The 16,333-nt window shown below is 33.6% G+C and overlaps 1 protein-coding gene and 1 non-coding gene across 2 annotated transcripts; both read right to left on the bottom strand.

The window, feature by feature from the left end:
- Positions 1 to 528: 528 nt before the first annotated feature.
- Positions 529 to 1,138, bottom strand: LOC110103767 (sigma factor binding protein 1, chloroplastic-like). The gene has a single exon (XM_020832593.2). It carries the CDS (start codon positions 1,064 to 1,066, stop codon positions 689 to 691), a length of 378 nt encoding a protein of 125 aa, XP_020688252.1. The 5' UTR covers positions 1,067 to 1,138; the 3' UTR covers positions 529 to 688.
- A 15,122-nt stretch (positions 1,139 to 16,260) lies between these two features.
- TRNAA-CGC lies at positions 16,261 to 16,333 on the bottom strand. The gene has a single exon. It is a non-coding gene; the product is annotated as a tRNA-Ala (tRNA).

Below are 16,333 nucleotides of genomic sequence, written 5' to 3'. Positions count from 1 at the left end.
TCTCCTTCCAAGAAAAAAAGTACTACAGTTGCTGCTTCATGAACTCATCCTCTTTCCCAACTCCAGCGATTATTTATATTCACTTAATAAAACTAAGTTGGTAAACTTAATTATTTAATGCGCAAGATAAAAATCAACTAAGATCATCTACAGAAGAAATTAATTATCAGAAAAAGTATCACAAAGAGAAAACATTCACATAACGCCAGATCTGGCTAGCTTCTAATTTATTTCTTCTAATTAAATTAAGAAGTTTTCAGAGGGATCTATCTGCAGTTTCTATGCCAGGATCTGAAGATTTATAAGATGAATTTTGAACAGTGTAATATTACTAAACAAAGTTTAAGTAAAAGCTCATTTCATTTCATATATTTTTTCTTCCAAACACTGAACAACTTGAATACAACATACTAATTATCAATACTCATACTATATATTATTGAAAATATCACTACTAACTCCCATGCATGAAATCTACATATATACAAATCATTATACCCTAATGGTTAAAAGAAATAAAAAAATATATAAGAAAATATATTTTTCATCATTTAGAAACTATAGAGTAACATACACAAATATAAAAAATTATGTGTTCATGTGAATTTAATGATATACATGTAAATCCTCTCGATTAGAATATAGCAAAACCAGAAACTACTGAGCTCATACCACCAAACAATCTGTCTCACTCCATGTCAAAGAGCAAAGACAGTGGGAGAAGGCCAGCGAAGTATTCCTCCGTTCCTGCAATTCTCTCAGGCATCAGCTTGAAGGAGTTATTATCCCCCTCGCCGAGCTCCGGAGGCAGCTGGCGTGCGGGTATCAAGGCATCGCAGGGCTCCAGTACCGGATGGTCGATGAGAGGCTGGCGGGCGAGGATGTCGGCGATATCTGAGTCCCGGCCGGTGAGCTCCTGGACGACGCCGCGGAAACCGTCGGCGCTGGTGGTGACTCTAATGGGGTTGGAGATGTAAACCACTTTTAGTGGCTTCTGCTTCTTGCTGGGTTTGGCGTCTGATTTCTTTGGGAATCTGTTGTGGTGAGTGTTTGGCTTCTGATCCATTTCGATGGGGAGATCGAGCTGAGGGCCTGAGGCTAATTACTTTGAGGAGAAGTAGAGGAGGAGATAAAAAGGGGGAGATGAGATGGTACTGTTATATATATGACTTAATGACTATATGAGATATGGTGTAGACTTTGTTTTTTCTTTCTTTTTGGTTTGGTAAAAAGCTAACGATTGGAAAGGAGGTTTGTGGACGAGAGAAGAAGATGAAAAAAGGGATTCATATTGTGTAGCTATCATGCTTTCATTGGTGAAGTACCGTACATATATGACAACCTAAAAACTTCACCTTTTTCAGAATAAAATTGAGGAATTCAAATATTTTTGTCTCAAATTTTTTTGTTGCTTTTTAAAACATCTTTTTAGTAAAAAATAAAATTTTTATACTAGAAAGTTGATTTAAGAAGTAACAAAAAAATTGTCCAAAACGAAGTCATAGTGAGAGAACTACCTCAACAGGTAAATAAGTTAATTTGAGTTTGCAGCATCATGCAGTGCGGCCAATCTAACTATAATTTTGAATAAGATGATCTTAAAAAAATTTAGATTTGTTTTTGAGATATGATAGATTGACAGAAAATTTGTGATGATAGATATAGAATGTTAACATCTTAGCTTTTAAGAAGATCCAATACACGTACACATGAGAAAACGAAAGTAGGAGACACCAAGATTTTTATAGAAAATTTCATAAAGGAAAAAAAATCATGTGGAATGACCCGAATGAAATGATCCAATGTGCAAAGATGTTGCGAGAGTTTGTTCTTTCTCTCAATTGGAGAAGTCGTTATTACAAAATATGTACTACGAGTTTATATCACTATAAACATATGGGAGAATGTTGGGGATGCATCTATTGGATGATGTTAGTTAGGTGATAATGATGTGCTAGATGAAGACAATCAAATGATGTTGAATGGATTATAATAATCGGGTGATTGTGGTCAGAAGATAAAAGTTGAAAGATGACTGTTAGATGATGGCAGTTGAGTGATGACGACAAAAAAATTGTAGTTTGGCGATGGTGATGACAATGATCGTTGTCATTGAACATTAAGTAAAGTTATAAAGTTCTTCAGATCTCTCCAAACTCAAATCTAAGTCCTTTTTATATGAAAATTGGGGGTTTGTTTTTAGTTTTTTTTAGATCAGACGATTTTAGCAAACATAACCAAAATTTTGAATCACTTCATTAGATGCATTATATCAAATCTTTTGATCATAGATCAATTATTTAGCATTTTAATACTTTAATAACCTCATAATTGGATGATCTTAGGTTTATGAAAAGATAGGTTGCACACTAAGAATTTTCCTTCATTTAAAATTCTTATGAAAATGATATAATTTCTAAGTATATATAATATATCCTACATCTTTTATATAAATATTTTATATTAGATTTACTTCAAATTAAATATAAAAAAAAATAAAATTCTTAATTTTTTCTTATAATTTTACTTACAATCAAACATCCCCAGGCATTGAGGCCCATCAACCACTGCCTAGTCGGCTATTCCTTAGAGTAAACGAATATTTCTTCTATCCTACGAAAGAAAAATTATTAGGTGTGAAGTGCGCGCCGTCCGCATAAGCACTAAGTATCTATGAAGACCGATTTGGATGGCGATGGTCCAGTGGGATGAGGACATGTTGACGTCAGTATGTGACTCACCATGACGCTAGACTGTTGTGTGCAAGGTGGGCCCGCTTTTGTCTCACTCAATAAAAGTCGAGGAGGAGCTTCACGTGAGTCCCGTGCTCTGATTTGTCGACGGCTCGACGCTATTGGAGGCCTGATCTAATTATTGGGCGGGATTTCCAAAAAGAAAATTATTGGGCGGGCTGTCTCTGGCCTTAGAAATAAAATAATGATTTTTTTGTCTTATTATTATAATTTATAATTTTAGTACGAATACTTTTTAAATATAAGATAATTATGCTAAATAGTATTAATACTTAATATTACATTGTAAAAATAGATTAAAAGTTTCGTACCATTTAATATTAATTTTTTAAAAATTATTAAAAGTGAATGTCCAAAAAAAATTATGTTATCAAATTATAAATGCCATAAAATTTATTTGAACTTTGGCTAATCTATACCACGCCATAAAATCTTAATTTTTTATAGTGAAATCATAACTTAGATTGCTCGTGCTTGAATATTTGTGATTCTAATGAAGCTTTATCATCTTAATGTTGTAAGAAGATAAATTAAGAGTATATTACAAGAAATGAAGGATCTGCTTTGTGAGGAAGGAGCTTTTACTCTTGAAATTCTTGAGAGAGAGAGAGAATGAGTGAGATAGCTGAAATCGGAATTATAATTTTATATATTTTGATGACTTAATATGTTACCTTATTACAAGATATTGGTGTCTATATATAGACACAAATGGTAACTAACCAATTTATCATAAAATGCTACAAAGAAAACTAACTAAAGAAAGTACAATATAGTAAATCTTGGACTAATCACAACAAACTCGATCCACCTTGGTCCTAGATTTACAAAACATCTATGTTTTCATATGCTGCCTTAACTATGTTGGTGTCGTCCTTGGGCCTAACTTTCTTTTGCTTTAGCAAATTCAAACAATTTGTTTTGAATTGCCCTTATGGCGCGCAATGTAAGCATCTCTTGTTGGACTCACATCTTCCCCTTTATTTCAGAATGTTGTCAACGTTTTCATCTTTGTCCTCATTTCTACACTGTAATTGTTTGGATACAAAGACTAGCTTCACCTCGATCATGGTCAACATTAGCTTTCCATATAGTAATGTGTCCACTAAATTTTTTTATGATTTCAACAAAGAACTTACGAGGATAATACCTTGATCTTCTTCCTCAATCCTTACATCTACATTCTTAAGATCAAGAATGAGTTTGTTAATTTTATTAATTTATTGTTTTCAAATCTTTACCTTATCCATATGCAATGTGTATAGAGCTTTCTTTAGATATAGCTGGATGGCCAATGATCTTTTCAGGTACAGAGACTCTAGTTTCTCACAGACTTCTATGCATAACCTGATCTTCAGCTACTTCTCTTAGAACTTCATCACTTAGCGATAACATGATTGCACTGTGAGCCTTTAGCTGTGTTTTCCTTGTCCTTGCCTTATCAGTTATGGCAGCAAAATGTTCCCTTAAAATTACCTTAGAAGTTCCTTGATGAACGAGGAGGGCCTTCATTTTGTTCTCCATAATCCAAAGTCATTTTCACTGGTAAATTTGTTAATTTCAAAATTTTGCATCAAAATGGTCAAGAACTCTGTTCACCATTCGAATATGATTGCAAGAACTTCACCTGAGCCCCAGACTGCAGCCTTGCACTTACTTGTACTTCCATGGTCTTCCCTACACATTCTTGCTTATGCCCGCTAAGCTCCACCTCTTTATAGTATGTCCACGCCGCACTGCGTTCCACACAATTAACACCATGCACCCTATGCACCCAACTCACACTCTATGTGATCTCAACTTGTGTAATCGCAAACACACGAGCCATTCTCCATGTTCTGCCCGTTTGCTCTGCCCCACGAGCTTTGACCCTGACCGCAACCATCGATCTGCCTGAGTACGCCTCCATCGCGCACGTCTCTACTTGTGCACGTCCCCTCCCTCACATGCTTTGAGCTTTGTCGCACGCCTCGCTCTTTCATGCTTGCGCCTCACGCAGTCCTGCCGCACTCCCTAATGCGCATCTGTGCTCTGCCTTTGGCCTGCATGTGAGCCCATCTCCACTTGCTCTAGATGTCTACTGATTCTTTTCTATTATGCACCTTTTATTGATGGTACTATTTATGGAAGTTATTTTATATAGGATAGGTCCTTTCTTTTTTTTTTTCAAGTTTTATGACAACATGAGAATGTGACATTTGCTCGCTCAATTTAGCTCATATAATTATTTGTGAGATAACATTTAATTGTAAGATGATTAATATTTCTCTTTGCTAACTTGACTTCTATCATACAATAGATCTTAAATGCGACACTGCATGGTTTTTTACCCTTTAATTAAACGATTATACAACAAAAATGCTCTCAATCAATATGCATTTCGATCTAGCATGGATCTCAAATTTTATATGACTCTTCCATTTCTCAAATGCGTCATGAAAGTACTAAAGTTCATTTGTGCACCTAGCTATAAATACCCTAAGTGAGCAAAGTAAATGACTTTATTCTCTTTCATTTCCAAAAGGAAACAACATTAAAGTTATTTTAAACTCGGCTATGATGTGCTCATGGAGCAACTAGGAAGTGGCCCACCATTTGCTAGTTGTTGATAGGATGCCCCATCTAACCTCCCAAAAATTTTTCAACCATTAGGAGTAATCCAATAGCTTAAGTTCACATTGATATGCCCTCATTATTATAACATTTATTTTGTAATGTATAATACAAGTATGCATGTACTTATGAAAAAGAAATATGTTTTTATATTATATACTTAAATTGTAAAAAATTAACAAATACATGTGTAAATAAAGATATATATATATATATATATATATATATATTTGTGAATATTAATTTGAGTTAATTATGTTCAAGCGTACTTCAAATAAAAGTAATAACTCTAGTTAAATTTTCTTGCACTATTGAACCTCATATAATCAACCTTTTAATAAAACATTCATCTTTAAATACTCCTAAAATTCAAGAGATAACAAACCTTCATATAATAACTTTTTTTTTTTTTTTCCTTAAGTTTGATGCATCACGACAAGCACTTATGAATTCATGACTATGATTCCTTTTGTCAAAATTAATTTAATATTACAAATATTATCTTTAGTAGCCTCCATTTATCAAAGGATTAGCCCAAGTTAGATAGGTCCGGACATTGGACACATTGCTAGCACTTACTCGTTTAAATTTTTGTTATTGAAGGATTTTAATTAATTATATCCATCAACAAATGAACAAAGATCATATACATTTCATATGAAGATCAAAATAATAAAATATTAGAATATTGAAATATAGAAAAAATACTCTTAACTACTTAATAAATTTTTATGTGATTTTATTCATTATAGAAATGGTCACTGCAATGATACCAGATCTCCCTATGATGGCTATTATATATGCTCACTATGGTTTCTTTTGGGATTGTTTTCTTAACGCTTCTTAAAGAAGCTTTTTAGTATAAAATTTTTAATTTTGATATTAAAATCAACTTTAAAAAGCAATAAGAAAGCAGTCTCAAACGAAGCCTATAATTAAATTATTTAACATTCAGCACATGGATAGCTACCGACTTTGATTATGATGCTCAACAAGCTACCTAACAGCTTTCAAATTCACAAAAAGAGATCAATGTTGAACCCTCTATTGGACCACAAGAGAGGTTCTTGAGTAGTAGTTGTGGGGTGGCCCACACTTAGGAATGAAGTGCTTCAAAGAGAAATACAACACAATCCTTTTTAAGATAAAAATACAATATAGTAAAATTATATTTAAAGTATGATTATCAATCACTATAGAAAAAATATGTAAATAGCGACAATTATTAGTTTCTAAAGAAAAATTCATTGAAATTTTATTTATTACCACTGAATGAATATGATTAAAATCGGCCATTATCATGATTAGATTCTCGATCAAACCGAACATCTTTCTCTCATTTTCTTTCCATTTCAAAATTTTTAGTGAACTAATCTCCTTTTGATATGGCTGAAAACCTCTCAATTAGGTCCCCATGTTAAATCCTTACTCTTTCAATTTATCTTTTTTTTTTCATGTAAAATTTTCTTTCACAATTTCACTCATTTTTGTACAAAATAAATGATTTTTTCTTCCTCAATGAGCTTCCAATTAACTTCACTGTGGTGACTTTTCTTCTTATTTTATCTTATCTTCACTTCAAAGATAATTTTCTTCTTGTTTATAAGTTTTTCTAGCCTTTAATTTTCTTATTTTATGTTTATATATAGAGAGAGAGAGGGGAGAGAGATTATGTTTAACATTCATAAAAGAGTCTCCTAACATAATAATTTTATGTTATATTGTGTGATACTTAACAATCACTAAGATAAAGCTGCACCAACCAATTAAAACTTTCGATTATATTTATAATACTAAACATTAAATAAGATTATATTATGCATCGAGAATAATTAAATTAATTTATTGGACTATAAAAAGAAGACCAAGCCTTTAAATTACCAAGCTTATAAATAATCTTATATCAACCAACTTAATTTTATAAGACCAAAATAATTAAGTATAAGTAAATTTGAAAAAAAAAAATACAAAGACATTTTTTCTTAAGAATATATGACTCCAATCCAAAATTTAAATATCAGCACCACATTCAATTGATTTAAATGGCGGTTGTTAGTATCTATTGGTTCAAATAATGGAAAATTGGTTAAGTGCGGACGCCGGATGCGTCCGGAGACAAATTCAGGACGAGCAACATTATCTAAATAATGTATTGGGTGACGTGGAGCGTCCGAATTGACCTTAGGACACCTCCGACATCCGCAGATAATAATCTCTTCAAATAAAATGCTACAACTACAATAAATCTTTGATGGAGATCCCCAACTTCGTCTTATTTTTTAATATAGAAAGAAAAGCACAATTTCATTTTCAATGCTGATAAAGAAAATGAAAGAAAATATGCGTGATTTGTAAAGATTTGCGTACGATAAAATGAAAGCTGATATGATTAGCATATTTTAATAAGGGGAGTCGTGGAGCTCCTTTCATCACCAATTAATATTTCCGTGTCCCACAGTACAATTATTTCAAATCTGAAACAAGTCGACGTTGAAGCCATTAATTAGCCAATTAATATGACAACTTGTGGCATGCCAACATCATTATTTAACCAGGCTTTTACCTTAAGAATTAGTGTACTAGGAATAATGAAAGTTACCACAATGTGATTTTTTTTTTAATGTTATTTGTAGGAGGGGAAGTGAATCAAGCTTATTAGTAAGTTAAGTTGAGATGGATAAGTTTAGCTAACGAGTCAAGTTTGAGCTAGCCTCATCTCAGCTCGTTAGTGCTCGAGAAGACTAGTTTAAAGAAAAATAAATATAAAATATACTTAAAATACATTATAATTCATGAGTTTAAGTGTAAAACTATTGAAGATTAAAACTATTGAAGATATTTAAAAAAATATCTCATTTTCTTATATGAAGTGATTCATTATATTTTATCTTTTAATTTCTTGTTCTTTATATAATATAATTAGTAAAATAGTTACTTGAATCATAATCATTTTCTAACTTTTGTTATAAACCAGTTGGCTTGTGAGTCAGCCCGAACACATAAAATGTAGCATGTGCTTGAGATAAAACTCGATTAATTAATCAAGCTCAAGCCCAGTGTGTTATAACTCGGGTTGGCTCGTTTCCAACCCTAGTTGTGTGGCTGGATTTACAATTATTAGAAGTTGATACTTTTTTATTTGTTTGCAGGATAAGCCTTCAAACCCAACTCATTAGGTTTATTAATTTTATTTCCAATCAATATGCTCCAACTACAAACCCTAAAAAATGGATGGTTATTATCGTAGTATCACTACAGGAAAACTGTCTATTACCGGCGGATTTTCAGGCAGCTTTCCGGCGGACTGATTTTCGGCGGCGTTTCCGGCGCATTTCCGACGGATGTCTATGAGATATTTCCGACAAATTTTTTGTTGATTTTTCGACGGCTTTTCCGGCATTTTACTGACGGATTTGTTACCGGCGGTAATAACACGTGTTTTTCCTGTAGTGTATTTTATTGTACAGTTATAGTATAGTATTGATCTTTTTTTTTTGTTAGCTCCCGCTTTCTCATCGAGTCGATCTTCTAGGTTTATGCCCTAGCAGCCTACTCGCCCTCCTCGGCTCATTGGACTATTCATGGCATCATCGCTCTGGTTTGTCTTCTCCTGGTCCCTCATCTTATCTTTTATTTGGGTTTTCTTGGTTGTTTGGGCCTCCTCCAATCGATTTTGCTTAGATGGTTGTTATTCGGCGGTCTGATCGTGGGTTCCTTAATGGCAAGCCATCTTCCCGTTCCTTTCTTGAAGCTTTGTCTGGGGCTTCTTCTTCATCTGAGTTTCTTGACCTTAAATTAATGACGCACCATGACCTTCCATCATTATGGATTTTTTAAGCTGAAGTATTGGCACTTGCTCAACCCTTCATCAAGTTTTCCTTGGTTAGTAAATTTTAGGGGTGTCAATTTGGGTCAACGGGTCAGGTTCGGGTCGAACCAAGAACTAACCCGGCACTATTAATTCGGGTCAACCCGAACCTGACCCATTTTTAAAAATGGGTCAGGTTTCCGGACCCGAACCCGACCTGATTCGAGTCTGGGTCAATCCAACCCGACACGAATGACCCGGGTTTGACCCAAAATTGCTAGTTTTCTGATCAAAAATCGGGTAAAAAACAGGTCAATCTCGGATTTTTGGGTCAAAATGAGTTTTCGTGTCACTTTCGGATCAATTTCAGGTTGTTGGGTCAACCCAAACCCAACCCGATTTTTAAAACAAGTTGATTTGTTGAACCCAAACCCGACCCGTTTCGGATTCGGGTTGACCTGAACCCATATTTTTTTGGGTCGGGTTCGGGTCGTGTTTTGGGTCGTGTCAACATATTGTTCTGTGACTGTCTTGGATCCAAAACTTGTTTTAATCGAGATGGTGAATGACTTGGATTATAGTAGGGTGTTCCCACATCGTTCTTACTTTGTCTCTAATTATTTCATGAACTTGTTTGTGGTCCCCTTTATTTGATATTTATGTTGAGTCTCTGATTATTTCAATTTGGGTGTCCTTCCCTAACCTTCTCCCACATCTCTTTTCTCATCGCATTCTTCACAGTTTAGGCTCTTTATTTGGGCATACATTAAAAATTGATAATGCTATTGTGGTTGGATTACAACCTTCGGTTGCCCGGGTCCTTATCGAATTAGACATCTCCAAATCTTACCTTGAGTTGGTTTGTATTTTTCCTGATAATATTGGTTATATTCAAGAAGTTATTATGGAGGATTTTACTCCTTTCTTTGATCATTGTAAATCTCTGAGTCATTGTAAAAATATCATCTCAGCTCGTTAGTGCTCGAGAAGACTAGTTTAAAGAAAAATAAATATAAAATATATTTAAAATACATTATAATTCATGAGTTTAAGTGTAAAGCTATTGAAGATATTTAAAAAAATATCTCATTTTCTTATATGAAGTGATTCATTATACTTTATCTTTTAATTTCTTGTTCTTTATATAATATAAGTAAAATAGTTGCTTGAATCATAATCATTTTCTAACTTTCGTTATAAACCAGTTGGCTTGTGAGTCAACCCGAACACGTAAAATGTAGCATGAGCTTGAGCTAAAACTCGATTAATTAATCAAGCTCAAGCCCAATGTGATATAACTCGAGTTGGCTCGTTTACAACCCTAGTTGTGTGGCTGAATTTACAATTATTAGAAGTTGATACTTTTTTATTTGTTTGCAGGATAAGCCTTCAAACCCAACTCATTAGGTTTATTAATTTTATTTCCAATCAATATGCTCCAACTACAAACCCTAAAAAATGGATGGTTATTATCGTAGTATTTTATTGTACAGTTATAGCATTGATCTTCTTTTTTTTAGCTCCCGCTTTCTCATCGAGGCGCTCTTCTAGGGTTATGCCCTAGCAGCCTACTCGCCCTCCTCGGCTCATTGGACTATTCATGGCATCATCGCTCTGGTTTGTCTTCTCTTGGTCCCTCATCTTATCTTTTATTTGGGTTTTCTTGGTTGTTTGGGCCTCCTCCAGTCGATTTTGCTTAGATGGTTGTTATTCGGCAGTCTGATCATGGGTTCCTTAATGGCAAGCCATCTTCCCATTCCTTTCTTGAAGCTTTGTCTGGGGCTTCTTCTTCATCTGGGTTTCCCAACCTTAAACTAATGACGCACCATGACCTTCCATCATTATGGATTTTTGAAGCTCAAGTATTGGCTCTTGCTCAACCCTTCAAGTTTCCTTGGTTAGTAAACTTTATGGGTGTCAATTCGGGTCAACGGGTCGGGTTCGGGTTGAACCAAGAACTGACCCGGCACTATTCGGGTCACCCGAACCCGACCCATTTTTAAAAATGGGATAGGTTTTCGGACCTGAAACCCAACTCGATTCGGGTCCGGGTCAACCAGACCCGACACGAATGACCCGGGTTTGACCCAAAATTGCTAGGTTTCTGGTCAAAAATCGGGTCAAAAACGAGACAATCTCGGATTTTTTGGGTCAAAAATGAGTTTTCGTGTCACTTTCGGGTCATTTTCGGGTTGCTTGGTCAACCTGAACTCGACCCGATTTTTAAAACGGGTTGATATGTTGAACCCAAACCCGACCTGTTTCGGGTTCGGGTTAACCTGAACCCAAATTTTTCTGGGTCGGGTTCGGGTCGTGTTTCGGGTCGTGTCAACAGATTGTTCTGTGACTGTCTTGGATCCAAAACTTGTTTTAATCGAGATGGTGAATGACTTGGATTATAGTAGAGTGTTCCCACATCGTTCTTACTTTGTCTCTAATTATTTCATGAACTTGTTTAAGTGGTCCCCTTTATTTGATATTTATGTTGAGTCTCTGATTATTTCAATTTGGGTGTCCTTCCCTAACCTTCTCCCACATCTCTTTTCTCATCGCATTCTTCACAGTTTAGGCTCTTTATTTGGGCATACATTAAAAATTGATAATGCTATTGTGGTTGGATTACAACCTTCGGTTGCCCGGGTCCTTATCGAATTAGACATCTCCAAATCTTACCTTGAGTTGGTTTGTATTTTTCCTGATAATATTGGTTATATTCAAGAAGTTATTATGGAGGATTTTACTCCTTTCTTTGATCATTGTAAATCTCTGAGTCATTGTAAAAATACCTGTCGCATTTTGCACCCTCACTTAGATAGGGCTCTCTTGAATATGGCTAAGCATGTTGCTATGGAAATGGGACTGGTACTCAACAAATGTCCACTCAAGTGAATGATTAGGGGGCCTCTCTGTCCCATGGAACCGTGGTTGATGATCCTTTATTGATTCCTTTTGTTGCTATGCATGTTGTTGACAATGTGATAAATGGAAATATGTCTTAGGTAGAACCTTCACATTTACCTTTAATTCCTCCTCAAGGTGTTGATGGGCTTGCGGGTCTTGTAGATCCTCTATCACAAACTGGCACGTTGCCTTCTGATGTTCCTGTTGTTTTTCCTATTATTGGCTTTTCTTTGGTAAATGGTGATATTGGTAATTCTATGTTGGTTGGCCTTGATATAATTTCTCCTGCCATCAATAATTCAGTTTTGCATGATGGCTCTACTTTGGAGGAGTTTTCCATTCAAGAACCTGACGAGGATATTAATGTTGAGATTAAGAAAAATTTCCTAGCAATATTAGCTTCTGATTCCCTTCATGTTGCTTTTGATGTTGGTATGAAGGTTTTGAAGGAGTTTATTTTTTTTCTTAAATCAAGACAAGTAGACAACCTGAATTTAGCAATCAAGGGGTTTTATGATGTCAACATGATGATGTTAAATGATTCATCTAGTGCCTTAATTGTAGCTTCTGTTGAATATGTTGAATCTCCTATGACTTCATTGGAAATGCCTGACTCACATATTAGTGTTCCTATTATTTATGTCTTGATTAATATTATTTTAAACGATAATTTGAAAGCTCAGTTAGTGCTAAATGTGAAAGATTCTTGTGAGGTGCAATCAGATTGGCTTGATGAGTCCTTTTCCTTGCCTTGTGGGGGAGTTGTGGAACACTTCGATGGGCAGGATAATAAATTTCAGGCTTTGTATAGTCTTAATGTAGATCGCTTTGTTGATACAGGTTTTCACATTGGGGGTGGCAAGCGGCGCAAAAGAAAATCTAAAAAGGAGTAATGGTTTTCGTTCGTCTGTTCTTGTTTTTTTTTTTTTTTTTTTTTTTTTCCTTTTTTTTTTTTTTGTTCTTTTCCTGTTGGATGTGGTTTGCGTAATCGGTTTTAATTTTGTTGGGTTGGTGGCTGTTGTGAGGTTTGTCACTTCTAGTTGTTGTGTACTTGTGTCCTTCGATTATGTGTCTTTTTTAGTGTTCCAGATAATGATGAGGCTTTTGTGCACTACATTGTTGGTTTCGCTTACTGGCAATCATGGTGGTCATTCCTCTTTGTTATTTGGGAGACTTTATTTGTTAATTGTTGGTTTTCCTCTGCTTGGTTCGTGGCTTGATGCCTCCAATGGATGGTCCTTGCTCCTTGCTCGGCTTGCCGGTGGTTGCACAATGCCTCAATATTCTTGAATCCGGCTATTTTTCTTGCTCTTCTTTACTCTTTGCAGCCTTTATGATTTGGCACCTTCTCACTTTGAGGTTGCCTTCTTTAATTTTTGCTTATAGATTTGTAATTATATTTTGTTTCGTATTCTCTTTTATTAATGAAAGTCTTTTATATAAAAAAGTATTTATTTGTTCGGAGTAATTATTCTCATTCAATTACTTGAATAAAGTCTTTTTTTTATGTTTTGCATGCTTACAAAATATCAGAGGAAGTGTAAATATAAAATACTATTTTATACCATATTTTTATTTACATATAAAAATGTAATATATAACTTGTGTTAGAAAAACTGAAAAAACAAATTTTTTTTTTTCAAATTATGCTCTATTTTGACCATTTCATACAAGAAAAAAATTTATTTTTATACTAAACGCTGCTTGGTTGACTTAGACCAATAATTCAGCACTATCAGTATCATAATCAAAATTGTGGTTTCAAATAACTTTTAGCAACGATGACTAAGGGGATTATAGGATCAAAGTAAAGCTGGTAGACTTTTTTTTTCTAATAAAAAAATAAATATTAAAATATCAATGAATTTTTTTAATTTATTGTGTACTATGAAGACTTTTGTTTCCTTCATGGAACTAATTTAAAATATCAATAAATTTGATATTAATGTTAAGTAGTCCACAGCCTGCCTTACATGGAAGGGGTCTTCAATATTGGAGAAATTATTACGTGCAGTGATCAGATCGTTTGGAGGCGAATCAGGATGCGCATGTCAACTGGTACATAACGGTATACAGCACTGGTATACAGCAAAATGGTGATATAATGAATCGTGATTCGCCTCCAAACGACATCCGACAACCGCACGTAATAATTTCACTTAGTATTGAGAATGCATGACAGCTGTTCTTATGCTGTATGCCAACTCTTCATTAAAAAAATCAAAAGACAATGGTGGGTCACTATTCTTATTAGCGTGGCCTGAAAAAAATGATTTGAATCCGGTTGGTTCATTGGAGTAATGCTATGATTTTGTTTGTTGGGATAACTTTTTCTTTTTCTTTTTTTTATTCAAAAAAAAATTTGCCCTAAAAAGCTACTTTAAAAGACATTTCTTACAAATTTTTCAAGCAATTTTTTTTTGTAAAATATTTTTAGAATAAAAATTTTTGTACAAAAAATATACTTTAAAAAGCAGTAAGAAAGATGTCTCAAATCAAACCTAAGGCTACTATTTTTTTACGGATTTCACACAGTCGAAAAAAATTCCGCATGAAATATAAATTACCGACGGATTTCATTTATTTTTTGGCAGAACTAGCGGCCGAAAAATAACGCTTTTCTTGTAGTGATTAATGATCTTCATAAAATAATCTCCTAAATAGATACTCTTCAAAATGGATATTAAAAGACTTAAATTTTTTTTTTCTTTTAAAAATTAGAACAAGAATTTCAAAATATTACTTCTGATCCATCAAAACTTTTAGCTTCTAGAAGTACAAGCTTAAGTACAACCATCTCTTAGTCATTTTTGTTGGACATTAGCAATGATAATCATCAAAGTAGAATTGGCAATGAACCATATAGTTTTATGAGCACCTTCAATCTCTTCTAGCCATGGCTTCCTATAATCTATCTTATTAAATATATGAAGAGGAGAAGACATTAAGGATGTCAATTTATAGAAGATTCAGTAATAGAGGCAAAAAAAATATAAAGGAACTTTAAAAATTAAGGAGGACAAATAAGGATCACATTTTGAAATTATATTTAATTTATAAAGTTTCAAAATAAGAGAAAATTATAGCCATCAAAATCCACTCATATTTCAACTTCTTGAACAAATTCTCCCAAAAAAAAAAATATTTAAAATCTTATTTACAAAAATCCTCTCAAGAGAATCCTAAATGCTCTCAAAAGAATCCTAAATGCATAGAGATGTTCAAAATAAAAAAAATAATAAAAAAAAAATGTTCAAAATCCTCTCAAGATAATTATAAACAACATTTAATAACAGCTAATACATAGAAGTGTTCTAAATGTCTTAATTAAAGAAAGATGTTACACATAGAAAATGAACCACATATATATTATATTACATAAATTAACTCACCACATTCAAGGAAGAAAATCTTGACATTTTATCCACTCTAATCTATGAAAAATTATTATGTGCGGACATCGGACAGCGTCCGAAGATCAATCAGAACGTGCCACATCACTTTTTTGCCTGATACCGCTGATCAGTACCGGATGACGTGGCTTGTTATGATTGATCTTAAGACTGTTCGGTATCCTCACAGAATAATTTCTCCTAATCTATTATTAGGCTGCTCATAAGAAAATGATATTATTCATTAAATATAGATACATTTTGAAGTTATATACTCTATAACATTTAATGCATCATTAGACCTCTCATAGGGAAAGGACAAAGGACATTAATCTTTAAATATAGGTGTATTAAATATTGATATTTTTTGGAGCTCTTTCAAATATTCATTTATTGCACTCTTTAATTTCACCTAATAAATATTTAACTCTAACCATAACACAATGTTCTAATTATAATACAATAAATGTATAGAAATAACATAAAATCGCTTAAGTATCTTTTATTTATTATTCCTCTTATTTTGTTATATTTATCTACGCATATATATATATATATATTTATATATATATATTAGAATGAATAAATTTATCTTTATTGAACTAAATGTCCTAATAAAAAATATTTGAATAACTTTGAAAGAAAAACTTTGAAAAACTTCGGTGTAGATGGGATTTTATTTAAGTTAATATTTTACTAAAAATATGAGTCTTTGAACTTTTGAAGAACTATGGTTTATTAAATTGATAAATTTCATTAAAAACTTAAAATCCAACCACAGCTGTAAAATTAATGGAGGTGCGGGGAATCGAACCCCGTGCCTCTCGCATGCGAAGCGAGCGCTCTACCATATGAGCTACACCCCC

Source organism: Dendrobium catenatum, unplaced genomic scaffold (genome assembly GCF_001605985.2).
Source record: "Dendrobium catenatum unplaced genomic scaffold, ASM160598v2 fragScaff_scaffold_716, whole genome shotgun sequence".
Classification (NCBI taxonomy): Eukaryota; Viridiplantae; Streptophyta; class Magnoliopsida; order Asparagales; family Orchidaceae; genus Dendrobium; species Dendrobium catenatum.
The sequence above is the reverse complement of the archived record's forward strand: the minus strand, read 5'-3'. Positions and strand labels throughout refer to the sequence as shown.